This window comes from Sturnus vulgaris, chromosome 4 (assembly GCF_052056855.1).
Source record: "Sturnus vulgaris isolate bStuVul1 chromosome 4, bStuVul1.hap1, whole genome shotgun sequence".
Classification (NCBI taxonomy): Eukaryota; Metazoa; Chordata; class Aves; order Passeriformes; family Sturnidae; genus Sturnus; species Sturnus vulgaris.
In genome coordinates this window covers 53,605,992-53,626,267 of record NC_142246.1, presented here as the reverse complement: position 1 = coordinate 53,626,267, position 20,276 = coordinate 53,605,992, and the positions used below count along the sequence as shown (strand labels likewise).

The window sequence follows — 20,276 nt, the reverse complement described above, 5'->3', positions numbered from 1 at the left end:
GTGATAACACCAAAAATAATATAAATGTTGTTGCATTAGAAAAAACTGCATATAAGAGAATGAGCTAAGCCTTAAACATAGTTTCAGATGGAAAACATACTAATATGAAATTAAAGGAAATTGATCTTTGATTTTTCAAGTGTTGGAAGCACATTAATAATCAGCATAACTCGATTTCTCTTCTTTTGAGAAGAAAGATGAAATACTTTTTCTAAGCATTAAACATCATTCAGAAAAATATTGCATAGAGCGACTAAGTGCAAGTTACAGTATTTGCAAACAAAACTACATCTCCATGCAGCACTGTTGCAAGCACCCTGATGTTGTGCAGAACATCAGAGTGTCAGAGGAATCAGCATTTACCCTTGGGCTGCTGCATACCAGCCCTGCTTGCAGCACTGGCTAGATGCAGATACTGCTCCAAACTATATCAGTTATTTTAATCCATTCCTCCTTCCACCCTTCACTTTTTTCCTTTACTCATATTTCCCTTTATTACAAATTTCTATCTGTACTCCTAACACTTCTGACCCCTTTAAGATGCTGGGAACATTAGGAATTGAGTTTCACCTGTGCCTGATTTAATTACCAGGCCTTAGAAGGTAAGGGTGGAAAAGGCAATTATTACCATCATTAGTAGCAGGTGTTTAGGGTGGGTAGTGCCCAGGAAAAAGTGGAGGAAGTGTATTTTGGGGTACGGCAATGTAAAGCCCTGTTAAGTAGCATAGTCTGATTTATGTGAGTTTTTTGTTGTTTGCTTAGTTGGATTTAAGACTATATTACTTTAGGCTTTAGTTGATTCAAGTGCACAAATTCAAGACTTTTCTGTACAAAAGAGGCTACAAGCAATCAGCTGAAGAAGTGCTTTGGTCAGTCCATGCATTTCTATGGTTTAGTGTTCGAAATATTTAGGTGGAGATGGTTGTGCTGTGGAGTCCAGTGTTTTTATACCCATTAAATAATATTGGGTTTTGTTTAATCCCTTAGTTTGTTATGCTTATGGACCTATTAGTTGTGCTAGTGTATCATTACTTGCCTGTTATATTTCTCCTTCTATTAAATTGATTTTCATTTTGAAACATGAATGGTGCTTACTAAAGTCAATGTGATACTTCTGTTACTTAATATGGTTTAGTGGAGAGAGCTCTGACTGCAAATTAAGATTGTGTGGATCTGTGTTCCTAATCCTGCTAGATGTGTGTGATAACTTGGTGTGTAATCCTGGGGTAGTTATTTCTTCTGTGTTACTGCATTTGGTTTTGGCTTTTTTTTTTTTTTTTCAGACTGTAATAGCTTAAGGCGCAAGGCTCTTGATCTTTAAGATCCAAGTGTGAAAAACATCCAGATTTGAGGTCTATTCTAACCCACAGACATGTACACACACAAAATCTAATGTAAAATTTTATAGGTGAACCTACTGTAAGCTATCTGTTCTTGAAGCCTTTTTGCTTTCTTGCTGCAAGAGGTACAATTCTTCCTATGTCTATTTGATTCTAAATTAAGGTTTTTAAGCAGCCCAAACTAGATAAGAAGAGAGGAAGAAAAATCCTGTGATAGGATCTTGGAGTAGAAGGAAAGGGAGTGAAAAGTACTCTTATGAGCAAATAGGAAAGCGTTGACCCCAACAGAGGAACCTAAGTGTGGGATTTTCTGTGCACTCCACTTCATTAACAATAAGAGGAGCTAAGGCACCTCAGTGTCTTAGCTGCACCAAGACTTTAAAAAGTATGAACTAGAGAAGCATCAGATACAGCGCATATGAAGTAAGAAATTTTATTAGTTTCTATGGCAACACACCACTACATAAAGCTAAAGAAGAAGTAGTCCACAAAATGCAGCATTAATTCAACCGTGTCAACAGTGTCACTGCTTGTCTGATGTGTAAAGGCATAAGAGAACTGTAATATGTAGTGGGTGCAATCTAACTGTTAAATTAAGAGCCTGAGTCTTGGAACCATAGCACTGCAATATATTGCTGTGATAAAGCAATTTGTATGGACTGGGAGGTGGCACTGCTAGATATTGACCCACATCGTTTCTCAAAAGGCTTATACCCTGTAACAGGATTAATGAAAGCAAAATGAAAATCTTCTTTTGCTGTGAAAGGAAGGTCTTTAACTCGTAACAGCTGGAAAAGCTGCTAGAATGGAAAAGGCAGTGCATCATGCAGAGTAACTGGGGTCCTTTTTAAAGGTTTTCACACATCCAAATTAAGTTCAATGGGACTTTGGCAGCTCTGATACTGCTCTCAGGTTCCTGAACTGAAAGGCAGACTCCAGGGAAAAAAATTCAGAACTAAAATCTGGTCTGTTTGCAACAATCTAAAAAACCCTAAAACCTTCCCAGGTTATGCCTTGATAAAGAACTTCATCTAGAAGGCAGTGCTGCCTCAGTGACCAGGTGACTCTTGACACTGACGTTAAGGCTGAATTGTCTGCTCAGAGATTACTTGCCCTTCTGCTTTCTGCCAGTGATACAGGTATTTTTATATATTAACTTCATGGCCTCTAATTGCTGATATCCCACCTCTAATTCTTAGCTGTTATATAATAGTAATCTCAAAATCCTGGTATCTTATTTCAGTGACAGTTTTGTTGAATTGCCCCACTGTTTCATGGAATCCCAACTCTTTTTCTGTTCCCACTCCCCACTTGGCCTGTTTTGTTTGCCTGTACCAAGTGTCTGGCTGCCCTAACAGTCTGCCCATGGATCTATACAAGATAAGGAGGTGTAAAAATAAAGACTTGAGCTCCTTCAGAGCAACAACTAGGAGCTGGATGTGGCATAGTAGCATATCTAAATTAACAATGGACAGCTTTGAGCAAATGACTGCTATAATCACTTTTGAAATAGCGTATAAGTTAATTAGAAGTTCATTTATAAATTTAACATTCTTGTCCTACCCTTTCAAATATAATTAACCTTCTAATTGTACTTGAATGTGGAAATTTAAGGCTGATAGTAATAAGAATTTTTATATGCTCAGTAAAGGAAATCTCAGACCCAGCAACCTGCTGACATTTTTTTTCTCCCTTTGGAAATTTCTGGGGGTATATTCTAGTGACTAGTGTTATTTCTGTTTTGATTGGAAGAATAGAAAAAAACTCAAAGAATGGGTATGTGTATTGGTGTAACATTTTCTTAGGTCTCTTCTGTGGCATCCTCCCTTGTGAAGTTCTACTGACACCTGATGGGATGCACTTTTCCCAAAGGGGAAAAAAGATTTTACTACAGAAGCTAGCAGGGCTCTCTAAACTAGTGGGAAAAGGACACAACCAGGCTTGTCAGTGATAAGCTATGGGATAGCATATCAAAACTCTGGGAACTGAGTGCTTGAGATCCCTAAATCTGCTACATGAGGGCTTGATGTAGTTAGCTGATTAATAACTGGGGAATCATCTCTCCTGTCATCGGCCTTTGCTCTGAAGGGTACTTGAAAAAAAAATTGTGACTTGTATGTGACAGGCACTAAAGACGAGAAAATGCAAATGTTTGCAGTGTATGGCTGAGCAGCAGGTAAAAAATAGTGACTTCAGGACACTGATGTGTGAAAGAAAAAAGCACCTTAACATGTATCCTTTTCCCCCCCGAGTCCTGCATTCTTACATTCTGATGTGATTGTATAATTTGGTACTGGTAGAGCTGGTAAGGTACATGTTGAAAGGAAGCTGTTGGCTATGGCAGCTCTTAGGGAGGTGCAGGCAGTGCTTGGCTTGTCTGTGTTACCCTGGGAGCTGTGGCACACACTTGTGTGTTCAGTACCCCACTTTTTTACATGCTGGTGTTTGCTGGCAACAGCTAAGGTACTTTTGTTATCTTTTTAAGGGATTAATCTATTCCTAACATTGAGTTATAATCTACTGGAAAATGTGTGCCACAGTAGTAGAGGCTGATGTCATGGTTCAACTAATCCAGTGGTCAATAGGAAATCAAAAATTGAAGAACTTCTGATTCTACCACCATCAGCTTTTGGATGGTTTGTACTAAAATGGGCTTCCTGTGCTGGCTTGGGGATGGATAGGTTCAATTAACCAGTAAATGTCTTTCACTTGAGGAGGAGCTTTATATCTTGGTAATTTTCAGAAAAAATTCTCTCCCTGTGTTAACTGTTTTGTACTGCGCATTTGAAATCCCTTGAGGGACACAGCCTGTTCTCCAGAAGTTACACTAGTAAGGATCCTTGTCATGTAATCTTTCCTCCATCTCAGAAAACCCTGCCAGGACATGCATGGACATGGGTTGCCTTCTACAGTAGCTAGCTTATAAAATCTGCAAAGAACGTGGACAGTGGAGGCTGTCCACTGGAAGACCTAAGAAGTGGTTTTTTTCTTAGCAATGCAAGCTGAATCTTCTTTTCTTGATCTGTAATTTGGAGCTAAATTGTGTATGGAGACACAATCAGGAATACTTTTCTATTTCTAAGAAGTGAAAATTGCAGTGTTTTAGGTAGGCTATTTCATGACAAACCAGTATTTCCTTCACTCATATTTCAACTATGCACTGATGTGGTTCTAAAGCCGTTCCAAGAGTTGCCTCCATACAAATTGGAGGGCTGTTCTTTAAACTAGACACAAAACCATCCCACGTTTAAAAATTGCCATTCCCATTTCTTTAAGCGTCACTTTTAAATACATGTCACTCCACTCTAACTTAAGTAGTTGCTGTAGAAGTGTTGCTGAACAAATAGGAAGTAAACCCACAGGAACACGTAGGGAGCACGTGCCCTAACCCATATTGAATGTGTGCTCTGACCTCGGTGCTGTGGTATCATGTAATGTGAAATTCTGCCTTCTGAAAGAGCTGCAGCTTGTTCCACAGCAGCATGGCATGTGGCCACTGGGTCACATCATCTTATTTGGACCTGCCATATGGGAATCTAATTTATCCAGGTGGTTTTAGTCTTCTGTCTTCTGACATAGTGAAAGATCATTGCAGACTCTGTGCAGGTCCCAAACCCCACCTGTGGATGTGTCATAACTTCACAGACACTAAGCCTTTATCCCATAAGAGATCAAACTCACTTTATGCTGTATCACAGAAACTGAGATGTGCTCCCCAGTGCAAAACCTGCTGGTGGTAAATACATCATGGCATGAGTTTACGTATATATAATTAAATTCTGGCACATAGGAAAACAGCAGTTTACAGCAGCTTCCTGTTTGGAAGGAATATCATGAAGGGTGCCAAATCCTTATTTTGTTTTCTGTTGTTACAGTCAACTAAGAAAGTGAATTATTTAAGGTGTTTTTAAAGCAGAAAAATATACAGAGAAATTGTTTACGGTACTTCAAACCCTTGTATAAATAGGGACAATTTCCATCTGTCACCCTAAAAACGGTACTGATGACCAAGATCTGTAATACTTGAAACTCTCAGGCATCCTGAGAAGGGCAGGGAAAGATGCCATTTGTTTGTCTCCTATGTAGGTAAAAAAATTTTGCATACAATTGTATATATGTAGCAAAGGAAGAAGTGTCTTTGACTTAAGAAAGCAAGTTTTTTGGTTTTTGTTTTTTTAAACAAAAAAAAAAGCAAGTTCTTCCTTAAGCTCAGTAAGTCTTTCAAACACATCCCTTGTATTTTAATAATATAGAATCAAAAAAACAATATGCGAGACCATGTGGGTGAGTCTATTAATGCCTAATCTTCTGGGGATGGGATGTGATGTGTGCAGAGGAATCTGCAAGAGTATTTTTTCAGTTTGGAAACAGTGCCCTGTGGTGTAAAGCTGTGGTCACAGAAATGCTTCATCAACTTTTTTGTCACTCACTGAGTCAATTCCCCCGTTATCAGTGGTATGGGATGGTGTGGGGCAGCCTGAGACTCTGAGCAGTTTCTGATGTATCAGACATGCAGTGGACCTCAGCAATCCCTGGACAAAATGCCCTGAAGGTTCCAATTACAGACATTCTTTCAGGGGCTGTGCTGCTCAGCTGTAAATGCATCCTGAAGGACTGGCAGATACATCTGTGCTTAGATTTACTTTGGCTATGGAATTGTGCTGCTTTAGGTGCTAATAGCAAAAAATGGTCTCATCCTTCAGAGCAAGCACCTGGCATTCACTTCTGTGATCTCTGAAGACACCTGGAGCTCTTCACATTTCTGTGGGTCCCCACATTTCTCTCCTAACAAAGTGTAGTTTCCCTGATAAATTAGTATAATTGAAGTGGATTCTATAATCTTAAGGCTATGTGCATTGCTCTTCTAATATGCTGTTCTTGCACTTTTAGGAAAGCTAGTTGCTTTTTCTGGGCAGTCTAGAGACCTTTCTTCAGTGAAACAGCAGATTTAAGAATTTATCACTGTATTATTGAGTTATATTGAGGACTAATGTGGTGAAGTCCTGTTGTTATTAAGTAAACTACAAGGGTTTTTTTTAAGCAACTGAGAATTTGACTTTGAAAAATTCTGTATAACATCCAGTAACAGTACCTTTTTTACAGTACACTAAGTTTTTAGAGGCACCATAGCCCAGTCAAACTGCTAATACTCAAGGCTAAGAATGAAGTTTGTGTTTAACAACATGACCATGCTTTGCTAAACTAGGGAGAAAAAAAGGAAGCTTGATTTCAATAAGTAAACAAGTATTTGCATCTTAAAGCAAGCACTCATAACACTTTTAGTCAAAATTACTATGTATTTATGCTTATTTTTGACTAAATACAAACTCTAGCACAAAAATGTTGCTGTGGTACTTTTTCTTATCTCTCTCTCATCAGCCTCCTTCTCAGGTTTTGGCTAGATTTTTAGGCTCATCCAGAAAACAGGCTGGATAAGCTAAGTGAGGCAAGTTACAACATGGGATGGGGGAAATGGTGAAGTTTATTTTATGGACACCAGGCTTGGAGCCAGATATTGATCTGTATGATTTTTCCTCTTTGTACTCCCATAATTCACATCAACTGGCAGGATAGAGGAAAACACAACTTGTGCTCCAGATGCCTCAACCAGTCATCCCAAGGTCTTGAGGCTGCTCCTAATTGGGCTCATTGTTCTTTCTGGGAGGAGCACACTTCCCTGTGGGCTGTCTGGTGGGTCTTTTGGGCCATCTGTCCCTCTCAGAAGGGAGTCACCAATGACAACTGCTCTTCTCCTTCTCTTAGTAAGGTGGTCATGATCATGGAGGTAGAACTGACTCGCCCTAGGCAATTCCTCCATCCTTCATGATGGATCTTCATACCTGTTGTGTTTGCCTGGTCCCCAAGTGCCCTGTTGTGTCAGGGCACCTGGGTAGGTGGGGGTAAGCTGGGAGCTGTTTGCCAACCCCCGTCCCCAGCAGAAATCTGTTTGCATTCCTCTTGGCATGCAACCACTCCTGCCTGGTGGTGAGAGGGCATCCCTGGCTGGTGGTGCATTTGTCTCAGGGATGGTGGGCTGGGAGAGGCATATTCTCCCTCCTCAAAGTCCTTGAGGCTCCTCAGCCTTTCCAGTGCCTGCCTCAGTTCTGCCACCAGGCTGGGCAGGTTGTCCCCCTCGTGACAGCCGGACAGCTCTGTCTCTGCTCACCTCTGACACCAGTGATAGGCTCTGGCCCTGGCTGCAGCCTGAGCCCAGGGCAGCTGAACATTCTCATGGGAGCTTTGCCTGGGGCACCACGTCCTTTCCAGTGAGAGCTGAGGATGGATCTCCTGCTTGCCCCACTCTGACAGGGCTGCTTTTGTATCTCTCTGGGTGGCCACCATCACTCCTGTTAACAGTATTATTGTAAAAGATGATCGATATCCAGCGACAGAGTTTGGCTTGTGATTTCCAAATATTAGGCTGGAGCAATTCTTGATCCTGCACTGTCAGTTGTAATCTTTAATGGTGAAGAACTTTTCAAAATACATCCCTAATGGAAGTAATGGTCACTGTGTAAAAATAAAAGCAGGTTGCTATATTGGGAGGTAAAAAAGACAGAGTTGTACTTGCCCTTGTCTCTTACACTTTGCTGTTTGGAATTACAAGGATGTTGCTTGCCAATAATCTGGCTGACAGTCACCTTTTGAAGGTTATTGCTTCCCAATAGCTGGCAGAAAGCCCAATCAGGAAGGAGAAATATATAAGCTTCCTTCTTAATTTGCAAGGACATCTGCCAAATTTCCAGTTTTAGAGAAAAAAATAGAAAAAGAGTGGATGGGAACAAGGACTTAGTACTAGGCAGGAAAATATCAGGAAAGGCTTTGGTGGGGGGAAAAAAGGATGGGTACTTTGAGATGCTGAGAAGATAAGGTATCTTTGACCCTTCATCAGTGGTGTTGACAAGTGCTTTATCTGTGTCAGGAGCTTTCATTATTATGCTTTTCCTTTCATCTTTCTAGGTACCGATAAACACCATTAAAATACTTTCTGCTCTGTGCTACTATATATGTGATTATGGTGACAGCATGTCAGCCTGTGTGACAGGCCAAGGAGTAATAGATGGCTGAAAATTATATGTTTTACTGTAGAAAAAAATAACCTTTTCTGTGTGACAGCACAGCCCAGGACCCTGCTACCTCTTCCAACCTGCCTGTTTTGAGTTAGGGTGGTATGTGTTCTAATGTGTACTAAACTTTCTTGGTTACCTACTCCATGCGAGGGCCATCTGGAATGGAGTTATTCCTGTTCCAAGCATGGGAATAAAGCACTGTAACAATGCATCCTTCTGTCTCAGGGAACAAAACTGCGTTATGCAGAAAATCTTTTAAATATGTCCTAAGTGATGCATCACAGCACACTACAAATGGCATACTGAGCTGTGCAAGCAATCCTACAAGCTCAATTTGGGCTAATCTCTCCAATACCTGTGGATGTATTTTTTCCCCTAATTTGGTATTTGAACCAGGTCACAGCAAGTTTTTGCAACTCTCCCAGTCTATAATATCTGAAACTTTGAAGTGTCTGTATTGGTGTTGTAGGCAAGGGTGTTGACTTGATCCATCTAAAATTATTTTTGTCACGAGTAAAAAGTGCAATCTAGTTCTGCTCAGGTTAATGAGACCTTGTTTCTCATTTGAGTAACCAAAACCATGAAAGCCAATTTTAATACTCGGGCTTGCATTTCTTGTATTTAAGAAAATCTTCACCTCTTATTTAATATGTTTTTGATTTCTGACCCAGTTTTGTCCTGTTTTTCTTCGCTGTTAGAAATTTAAAAAGGAAAAGCTACCTGTTTTCAGAAAAAATTATTAAAGATCAAAGGTTTCTTTTTGTCAGCAAGACAACCCCGGAAAAGAGATTTCCACGATGGAGGGCTCAGAAGTTTTTGGTGGCACTTTAAATCACAAAAATAGTTGTAAGACACGTGCCCATTCACTTAGCTAAGTACTAACTTTTCTTGGGAGGAAATAAAGTTATTTGATCCTATGGAGGCTTTAAACTCTATACAAGGCTTCAACAATGGTCCCAATTATAAATGGTATGGCCTTTACCCATTAATAAGCATGTCATGGCCAAAGTGCTCTGGTAAGAAAGATCTCTATTTCTTTTTAAAAATTATTTATTTATTTTTATTTTACAGGGTTAGTTGTGGTACTATTTGTATTTAGGAGCTTGTTTATTTTCTTTACTTGCCTCTTCCAAGTACAACTGCTTGATTCTGATACACATTCTGATTAATTAGATAAGGTCTACCGTTTCTGTATCTGGTTACCTCTTGCTTCAGAGAGGCAAGAACATTTTACCTTTATCTTCTGCACACATGATAATTTTGCAAACCAAGAAAAAGTGAAGAGCACCAGCTTAAAAATCCTGACTGACTTGTTTTAGGATAAAAGAAATATTTGCTTTTTAGTTAATTTATTTTCCAAGACCATTCTAGGAATTAAGTTTTTCTCATAGCTGATTGCTCTTAAGCAGTTTTAGGAGGATAAATTCAACCTCTATTTTAGAACTTATTCATTTTCACCTGTTTGTTCCCAGATCAAGTAAATACCCCTATTGCTAAGTCAGGAGATCTCGTTACAGATTTCCCAGCAAGCTCAATGCATGCAGAGGGTAGGACTGATTTTCAGAAACACAGCTGAATGCTGGACACTTGATTGTTTAAACATGACCAGTTGTCTTATTTCACTGGACACTGATATGAGTCTTTCCTATTGTTCAGACTTGTTGAAAACGAATTTATTTTGATAAAACTTTCATTTCTAACCTCAGGTGAGAAAGTGAGTAGTTCAGGCAAAATGGAGGAAAATAAATAGTAAAATTGGAAAGGCACATTTTGATGTCTTTGACAGTTTTTACTAAAAGTAACTGCCAAAGCTGTACCATGAGATTGTGATATGTGGGGAAGGGTTGTGCCAATTAAAAGATAAACAAAATCTGTACAGATTACAAAGAAGCCTGAACTGTAAAACATGCAGTTCAGAGATGATGATAGTCTAAAAATCTACTAATTTGCCAAGGTTACAACAACGAGACAGTAGGGCAGCCACACATATAATAATAATTTAAAATAACTTAGTTATTTAGGTCAAACCTATCAAGAGAATAAATGCAGTGCCATGCCAAGCAGTTGAAATAGATCCCTATATCTCATGTCCAGGAAGGACAGTTGTCTGACTTAGAGCAATTCAACTCCAATACAACCTTAGCACCTCTTGGCAACCAATTTGTGCATCCCTTATAGCCATATTTGCATTTGTGGGGTGGGTTTTCTTACTGGTACACATCACTGACAACAAGTCATGAGAGCTGAGTGATACTTTTAAACCTTGTCTAAGAATTTAGCTGTATCTAAAAAATATATTAATTGTAACGTAGATATGAAGTACTAAACACTGATTCTCCTATGATGAAGGCAAACTTTTAATGGAGACACAGAAAACTTAAAATATACAAAGAAACTCCTGTACATCTTAATGGTATAGATGTAAATAACATATTTCCTGAAATGCACTCATATCAGCTCAGAAAAAGGTACACACACATGCACTCAAATCTCAGTTGTGTGGGGTTTTTTTACTTAAATTAATGGGCTTAATTTCAAAGAAAGCTTCATATCAGGAGAGAGTCTAAATGTAAGAGAGGTAACAGTGTCTTCAGTAGCACAGTTTAAATGAAAACATGACTGATGAAGGAACTTAAGGTCATTATTAAGTTTTTTTACTGTTAAGAAAACCCCACTGCAAAGACCCAAATTCCAACAGGCAGTCTTGCCATCTGGGAAATCGGAAGTACTCCAGCAGTGCCATGGCACCACAAAGGGATCTGGAGAACAAACTGCTTTCTGAATAGCTTCCATGCCTCCAGGGCTTCACTGATTTTTGTCTCTGGCAAGGACAAGGACTCGGAGGCAGCTCCTGGAAGAGGCTATGCCCTGACTTCAGCAAGGACTGCACTTCACACAGTTCTTAAACTGGTTGTCTTTAACAGGCTTCTTCAGTAAGAGCAGTGTTTCAGGGACAGACAGGAGGTATTCTACAGGCACAGTGTTAGCCCCTAAGCAAAGTGATAATTCAAGTGCACCTTCTTATGGGTTTTTATATGAGTAGAGAGAGAGGATGTTGCATTGTTGTTAATGAGATGTTAAATATAAACCCATTTTCAATGCCAGAAGCTACTGTTCACTTAGAGAAGTGTGCTGCATGCAGAAGCCAAGGGTAAAACTCTAATTACTTGTGACATGGCTTCAGTTAAACACAATATACTCTGAGGATTAGAATGCCAAGGTTGGGGCTACGAATCTGTGACCCCAAACGTTTAAGTACTTCTACTGACTTTAACTTGCGAAACAATGACAGAAAATCTCAGCCGCAGCAGGGGTCCACCAAAAACATCAGTAGTGTTTTTCTGCTACTGTGCTAACAAAGGTGATACTATTTAGTTTGTCATTGTGAAGTTTGTTTTGCCACCAACGTGAGTCTCAGAGGAAAGAGAGAGGAAGAAACATCTTCACTGCATTAAAAAGGCCTGTAAATGCGTTAAATCAACAATAACTGGAAATTACCCACAAATGTTCTATGAACAGCTTTTTTTTTTTCCAGAGGGTCTATAAATATTAAACCTGTTAATGTCTAACTTGTCTTTTGAACAAAAAGATAAATAGTTGAAGCACCTAATATTTTTATTATATTTCAGTGAAGGCATTTACTACTGGTTGCAGGAGATTAATACTTCACTCATTTACCTAGTGCCTTTTCAGAAAATATTTTGTAAGAACTTCATTAGTGTCACTTCCACGGCTTTTTCTTATACTCTGATGATAAGACACGGAAAGAGTACTAACAGCAGTATGTGATATTGTCATCACACCTGAATTCACACTGATGAGCCCATTACTCCCCAGATATTCAGGCAGAACTAATTTAGGAAGGAGGATGTTCCAGTCTGAGCTTGGATTGTTTCTTGGTTTACGTAAATTAGAATTAATGGAAATATATCTGAGGAAGTTCTGCTTCTTATGCAATGCTGCATCAAGTTTATTCTGTCAGGAAAATTAATCCACAAACACCAGAGGTTTATGTCCAAAAAGGAGACAGAGGAGTCCTTTTTGCTTTATTCGAATAAAGGGAGAGGCCATGGGACATTCCCCTGGGATCTCTCAAATTTTTAGAGGACGCAGCTTCCTCTTTATCCTATTTTCCCGTCCGCATTTCCCTCTCTCTTTTCCCATTGGCTGAGGTACTTGAGAGGCACAGAATTCCCGGAACGCCTGATACCTGAAATTCCCCTCTAATGTATAACCCTTCCTTTTAATTTTTAATTCTTATAGAATTCATAGTTTCCCCCCCCACCCCGTTGCTTCTTTCATCTTTTGATATCCAGTTTCATTTATCAGCAGCCCTACAGTTTGTTTGTAAAGGCAAATATCTTTTTCCATTCATCAATCAGTGGAATCCATCCCATTGTTTCTTTTATCTCTCAGTGCTAGCCTTACCTGCAAGCAGATCCACAGCTCATTTGTAAAGACAAATTCAACATTCGTCTCAATTCCAAACTTGTGCTCCTGAAGGCCTGTTTTCAATGGATGTGCTTTTGTGTGTGTACTCCAAGCAGAGGCCAAAGCAGGGAAGTTTCTGGTGAACCTTGAGTTCATTGAAAGAATTGACACACTTACTTACCATGTATGTATTATTACTATGGGACTGATTATGGTATGAATGCTGTTTGAGAAAGATAGATAGACTGGTTTTAGCAAGCTCAGATCTTGTAATGTTAATTCATGCAGTTTTCATGTTCTCCTAATATGAAATTAAACTTAGGCTTTTCCTCTAGCAAAATAACTTTTGCCTATAAACAGAATGCAAACAGTTCCATGGGGAAAGAGAACTGGACAATTTTGTGTTGCCTCAAGGAGATAAGGATTTTGTCCTACTTCTTTTCCTCTAAAACATCACTTTGACCAGTACAATTCCTCTGATAAATCACAGGGGAAGCTCACCACAAAGACTCTGTGGATGGTCTAAGAATATTAACAAGAACTTGGGTTCTGCCTTGTCATAGAAGAATGAGCCTACATTGTTCAGTGACTGTTGGTGACTATTGCTTTGCCAAGCACTTGAGCTCCTTTTGCTGATCACATTAATTGAGGGGTGCTTACCCTGGTGAAAATGACGTATGGGGCTGTTCAAATGGGCAACCAAAGCTGTGAGGCTTTACCAGAATGTTTCTGCTTCATTGAGCATATAACCCTTACTGGTATTCTCAGTGTGTATTTGAGCAAATGACAAAAGGTAGAAAACAGATGTTCTATCAAAATCTCGTGAGTCATTTTTTCCTTGTAGAAAGAAGCTTCAATACAGAGGTAAGAAACTTGATTGGAAAAACAACACAAAACTGACTTTTTATGAAATGTCTTTACTCGGGTATTTTTAGTCTATATTGTAGTGTGAGTTGTTAATCTTCTATCTTTCCAGCACTCACTTAGCACCATTTATTGTTTCAATGAAGTTTACATAATTAACAGCATAATCCCACTTGCATATTGGTATCAAGTATGTTTGTTAACACTTCGATTTACAGAAAGTTCAGTAGATGGAGTCACTTCACTATTATTTGAACTGTTATCTCAGGGTGACTTTTCAGCTGGGAGGTAGAAGGGTGAAATTGTTGATTAGGCAGCCAGGTATGTGAGATAGTCTAACACAAACAGAACTGTCTACCTTGGAAGTGTGAAAACATCAGTTTAAAACCCTGATAATTTGAAGGATTCTTGGAAGGTAAAGGCTAACAATTTTCCAATGAAGAGGAATGATGGTATTTGCTAAGTCAATTTTTACCCCCTGGAGACACTCAGAAGTGTATAAAAGCAGTGAAATAGATTGGAATAAGTGGTGATTTTTTTAACGTACTCAAGCAAGCAACAGGTTGCCATTATGAGAAAGACAGAAATTCTGAGATAATGTCAGGAAAGTATCAACAGCAGGCCAGCTGGCTTAAGGTAGAGAATGAACCTTCAAATTTATCCAGAGATATGTTTGAAATCACTGAGCCCAACTAAACACTGTACAAAGGGGTGATCTATGATCTGGCACATATAAAAATATAATACAGAGTATAGTAGATCATCCTGCTTGCAAAAAAAAAAAAAAAAAAAAAAAAAAAAAAAAAAAAAAAAAAAACCAAAAAAACCCCACAACCACAAAAAAATGAAGGTACTAGAAGTACCATAAAACTTCCAGAAGACAGTCTGAAGTAATTCTAAAAAGTAGAATCACATTGATCAAGATGAAGATGAGTGAAATCTGACAGTTTGAGTCAACAACTTGGAATCCAGATCTTAGTCCAGAATCTTTGTTTTATGCTTTCATCTCCTTTCAATCCCACTTTGGATTTCCCTCAGTATTTATCAGAAATAGAAGCTCCAATTCCTATGTCAGAGAGAGAAACATATACTTTGGGTTTTCAATATTTTACTTTTATAAAGTTAATGCTTGAAGGAGAACCAACATTGAGCAGTCTAATCATCTTACTATTATTCATCCTAATTTTCACTGCATTTTCTTCCCTTAGTGATGCTTTATCCTTGCTGGAAATGAGCCCTTGATGCAAAAGAGGGCAATCAGTTCACTCCATCCTGCTTTCAGTTTGTTGGTGTATTATAGAACAAGACTCATGAAAAATAAAACTAGAGATTATGGTCCTGTTCTTTTCATGTGGACTATAGATGCACCTATATCTCAATATTAGAGACTACTTTCCGTTCATTATCATGTTTTGACGTGTCATAAAAGGAAGCACTATCTTCTTAGGGAATAATATCAGAGTATTGTTCTTATTTCACGGTTAGCATTTTGTTAAGCGGGACACTGCAATGGCTTTGCCAATGGCGCAGAGAGGGGCTGGAGCTGCCCTCAGCAGGGGCTTTGCAGGGGACAGGAAGCCGAGCGGGGCAGGGGCTGAGGAGAAGCACTTGGGGTGCGCACGGAGGAGAAGCTCAGCGCGAGCTGGCAGTGGGTGCTGCCAGCCCAGAAAGCAGCCTTGGGCTGGGCTGCATGGAAAGGGGCAAAGGGCAGCAGCCAAGGGAGGTGAGCGTGGCCCTCTGGGCCATTTTTGTGAGCCCCTGCCTGGAGCACGACATGCGTGTGTGGGGAGCCCAGCATAAGGAGGACGTGGACCTGCAAGAATGAGTTCAGAGGGAGAGAAAGCGTGAGTAGGATAGTCAGATGGAACTAGATGATTTTTGAGCCCAAACCAAGGTGTACTACGACTCTAAAAGATGTGTATTTCAACTTGACGTGAATCATAATCATGAATCATAATCTTAGTATCATCAGAACTTTATTTAATTTTTATTTAATTATTTACTACTACTACTTCTTCATTTACTACTTCTTCTTTTTCTTCTACTTCTTCTACTTCTACTTCTTCATCTTCTTCTACTTCTTCTTCTTCTATTTCTATTTCTATGGTTTCCTATTCTTAATTCCTATCCTCATCTACTGCTAATATTTCTTCTTCCTATTTTTCTAATTATTCCTATCCCTATTCTACTTTTTTTTTGTTGTTTATTTTTGTGCGTTTTGTGGTTTTTTTGTGGATTTTTCTTTTTGTGATTTTTTTTGTTTGCTTTTTGTGTTTTTTTAATTCCTACTACTACTTAAAAAGCAACCTTCATTTGTCTCCCTAGGGATGCTCGTGCGGTGGTCCCTCGAAGAGCTGTCAGGCATGGGAAGAAGTTGTTCCGGGAGGTGTTGGAGCCGATGTCTGGCTGTGGCACTTGGGGGCACGGTCTCAGGTGCCAGACGGTGGGTGGGACTGGAGCGGCAGGCAGGTTTGTGGCCGGGTGAATCCCTTGTGATGGTGCAAAGCAGGCGGGCCCCGCTGAGGCTGCGGGGCCGTGCGCAGGCCAAGGCAGCCCGTGTGGCTCGCTCAGGCCGGGGATGGCTGCGGGCCGGCCGCCATGTGAGAGGCCCGGGCTGGCGCCGGCCGCGGCCCCTACTGCTCGGTGTGCGGAGCCAGGCAGGGGCAGCGGCACAGGCGGCGCAGCGCCCGCAGTGCCCTCCGCAGCCGCGATGGGCGCCTCTCGATGGCCACGGGCGCCTCCACACGGGCAGGGGAGGCGCAGCACGGCCCTGGGGAGCTCGGCTCACGTGGTGCCGGCTCAACCCAAGCCTCGCGAGGGGCAGCCCCGGGGAGCCCGCCTGCGGACAAACCTGCCCACCTGCGCTCTCGCTCCTCTGGATCGTCGCAGAGCTCGAGGACGCTCACTCCGTCCCACTCATCCTCCTCACGCAGCAAGGGCTTGTCCCCGACGTTCTCTTGCCAGGTGTGCTGCGTGAGGTCTGGGTTGCTGTCGTCGTCCCAGTTGGATTCCACCGAGGCTCCGTTGCCACTTGCTCTGGACACCTCCCGGTCAACGGAGTCTTCCTTACTGGAAAGCTCTTGCTTGATGGATTCTTCCCAGTCTGACAGTTCTTGGTAGCTGGTGACATCGCTGTGGGACACCTCTTCCTGGCCACGTTCATCCCACAGGGAGACCTCGTGGTCGCTGCGGACTTCTGCACTGGAGAGCTGCTGCCCAGTGCAGGCTTCCCCTTGTGGCTCTTCCGGGTAAGTGTTGTTTTCACCAGGGGGAAGCACCTGCCCAATGCAGGTGTCCCCTTGGGATCCTTCGTGGCAGCTGGGGGTTAGGTCACTGCCTGGTGGCAGGCCTGAGCCGTCGCCTGCAGCCAGCCACTGCCCGCTGAGGGCCTGGTCTTCTTGGCTGCTGGGCATGGGGCTGGCCGCTTTGGCGTTAGGGCTCTCCTTTGCGTGCTCCATGTGCAGCTGTGTGGCGCGCAGAGATCCCGGGAAGCTGCTTCCTCCGGAGTGAGGGGCGCTCCTGGGACTGGGCAGCGCAGGGCCCTGTGCCCGTTATATACCCCTGCAGGTTGGGGCTGTTCCATGTCACCAGGACAACAGAATGCCCAACATCCCCCAGGAACCCGGTAGAACGCCCCTGTGTCACAAAGGGCCCAGCCCAGCACCCCTTCAGCGGCCCAAGGCCCTGGAAGTGGCATGGAGCAGCAGCCAGACTGGAGGGCTTCTAGCCCCTTCTTCTGATCCACTGATTAAAATGATCAGCAATGGCTTTGCCTCACTTAGGGTGCAAGTGAGACCATGTGCCCAAGTCAACAGTGTGGATTTTACCGAAGAGTAAATGAGAGGCAGAGAGAATGACAGAGAGAGAAAAATGGAAATGGAATAGAGGTGCGGGGAGAGAAAGAGAGCGACAGAGACAGATTAAGTAGAAAACCTCACCACTCTGAGGATCCCAATGGAATCCTGCTCTCTGAAGGAGAGCATCCCCTGATGCCTTGGAGATGGATCCCAGTGGCATTCTGCGGATGCTCTACCTCTCTGTCTTCTTGGTGCTCAGGGTCCCCCACAAACACGGAGTGCCGGGGGTCCATGCACACTTGGGGCAGGTGGGAAGGCCCAGGTACCTCCCCTGGCAGGGACAAGGCTGACACAGGCTCTTGCAGCAGCCTCTGTCTCTGCTGCATGCCTTTGCATCAGGAGCAGTGCTGTGCTGCACGGCCTCAGCAGTGAGTCTGGGCAGCGCTTTGGGGCTCTGGGATGGATTCTGGCACGACCTCAGCTGCCCCTCCTGGGAATGTGCCGTGGACGTGGCCTTCCCGGGCTGGGGATTTTCCAGCTGAGCCACTTTGTGTGAGGGAGGCTGGGTGTCCGCTGGCTGTGGGCAGTGTGTGCAAAGGCGGCCTCAGCGGATGAGCCTGCAGGCTGCGGCCTCCGCCAGCCCCAGCCTGGCCCAAGCTGATTTTCAGGACGGCTGCTGGGTTTGGCTTTCTTTGGATGCATTCTCCTGCCTCAGTCTTGCGTCCTTGTCCCTAGACCAGAGGTAATGGATCAATGGTGTCACCTTGATGGTACCTCCGGTGCCGTTAGGCAGCTCAAGTCCCGGACCAAAGCTGCAGTCAGGTGAAGGAGGGGTGGGCTTGGGTGGTCTCGGCCTCTTTATTCAGTTTCGCCATAATGTGCAGCTCTCCTTCCTGGCAGTGTTTAAGCCATTGCGCATAGCATTTCAGTGTGTGACACCGCTGCTGTGGCCAGAGGCCTGTGAGGCTCCGTGGCCCGGGAGAGACCCCCCCGAGCCCCACAGAGCCAGGCCTGGCTTTGCAGGCTGGACTGTGCGGGACCAGAGGAATTGGCCGGATGGACGCCGGCAGGGAGTTGTGGTCAGCGTCTCCATGACCGGGTGCAGGCCGGGTGCATGAGGGGTGTCCCTCAGGGAGGGCTCTGCCTCGGCCCCGGGGCTCTGCAATGGCTTTGCCAATGGCGCAGAGAGGGGCTGGAGCTGCCCTCAGCAGGGGCTTTGCAGGGGACAGGAAGCCGAGCGGGGCAGGGGCTGAGGAGAAGCACTTGGGGTGCGCACGGAGGAGAAGCTCAGCGCGAGCTGGCAGTGGGTGCTGCCAGCCCAGAAAGCAGCCTTGGGCTGGGCTGCATGGAAAGGGGCAAAGGGCAGCAGCCAAGGGAGGTGAGCGTGGCCCTCTGGGCCATTTTTGTGAGCCCCTGCCTGGAGCACGACATGCGTGTGTGGGGAGCCCAGCATAAGGAGGACGTGGACCTGCAAGAATGAGTTCAGAGGGAGAGAAAGCGTGAGTAGGATAGTCAGATGGAACTAGATGATTTTTGAGCCCAAACCAAGGTGTACTACGACTCTAAAAGATGTGTATTTCAACTTGACGTGAATCATAATCATGAATCATAATCTTAGTATCATCAGAACTTTATTTAATTTTTATTTAATTATTTACTACTACTACTTCTTCATTTACTACTTCTTCTTTTTCTTCTACTTCTTCTACTTCTTCTACTTCTTCATCTTCTTCTACTTCTTCTTCTTCTATTTCTATTTCTATGGTTTCCTATTCTTAATTCCTATCCTCATCTACTGCTAATATTTCTTCTTCCTATTTTTCTAATTATTCCTATCCCTATTCTACTTTTTTTTTGTTGTTTATTTTTGTGCGTTTTGTGGTTTTTTTGTGGATTTTTCTTTTTGTGATTTTTTTTGTTTGCTTTTTGTGTTTTTTTAATTCCTACTACTACTTAAAAAGCAACCTTCATTTGTCTCCCTAGGGATGCTCGTGCGGTGGTCCCTCGAAGAGCTGTCAGGCATGGGAAGAAGTTGTTCCGGGAGGTGTTGGAGCCGATGTCTGGCTGTGGCACTTGGGGGCACGGTCTCAGGTGCCAGACGGTGGGTGGGACTGGAGCGGCAGGCAGGTTTGTGGCCGGGTGAATCCCTTGTGATGGTGCAAAGCAGGCGGGCCCCGCTGAGGCTGCGGGGCCGTGCGCAGGCCAAGGCAGCCCGTGTGGCTCGCTCAGGCCGGGGATGGCTGCGGGCCGGCCGCCATGTGAGAGGCCCGGGCTGGCGCCGGCCGCGGCCCCTACTGCTCGGTGTGCGGAGCCAGGCAGGGGCAGCGGCACAGGCGGCGCAGCGCCCGCAGTGCCCTCCGCAGCCGCGATGGGCGCCTCTCGATGGCCACGGGCGCCTCCACACGGGCAGGGGAGGCGCAGCACGGCCCTGGGGAGCTCGGCTCACGTGGTGCCGGCTCAACCCAAGCCTCGCGAGGGGCAGCCCCGGGGAGCCCGCCTGCGGACAAACCTGCCCACCTGCGCTCTCGCTCCTCTGGATCGTCGCAGAGCTCGAGGACGCTCACTCCGTCCCACTCATCCTCCTCACGCAGCAAGGGCTTGTCCCCGACGTTCTCTTGCCAGGTGTGCTGCGTGAGGTCTGGGTTGCTGTCGTCGTCCCAGTTGGATTCCACCGAGGCTCCGTTGCCACTTGCTCTGGACACCTCCCGGTCAACGGAGTCTTCCTTACTGGAAAGCTCTTGCTTGATGGATTCTTCCCAGTCTGACAGTTCTTG

The 20,276-nt window shown here is 43.5% G+C and overlaps 1 protein-coding gene across 2 annotated transcripts in view; it reads left to right on the top strand.

Moving 5' to 3' along the window:
• The window catches only part of CCSER1 (coiled-coil serine rich protein 1), a 623,842-nt gene extending 606,889 nt beyond the window's left edge, over positions 1-16,953 (top strand). Inside the window, exons 11-12 of one of the 2 annotated variants that reach the window (XM_088163986.1) lie at positions 16,031-16,138; positions 16,670-16,953. In XM_088163986.1, the coding sequence (XP_088020112.1) occupies positions 16,031-16,138; positions 16,670-16,812 (251 nt within the window). In that variant the 3' untranslated portion in view covers positions 16,813-16,953. Of the gene's footprint in view, positions 1-16,030; positions 16,149-16,669 lie in introns of both variants that reach the window. The other variant, XM_088163987.1, reaches the window with a different exon arrangement.
• Positions 16,954-20,276: the final 3,323 nt, after the last annotated feature.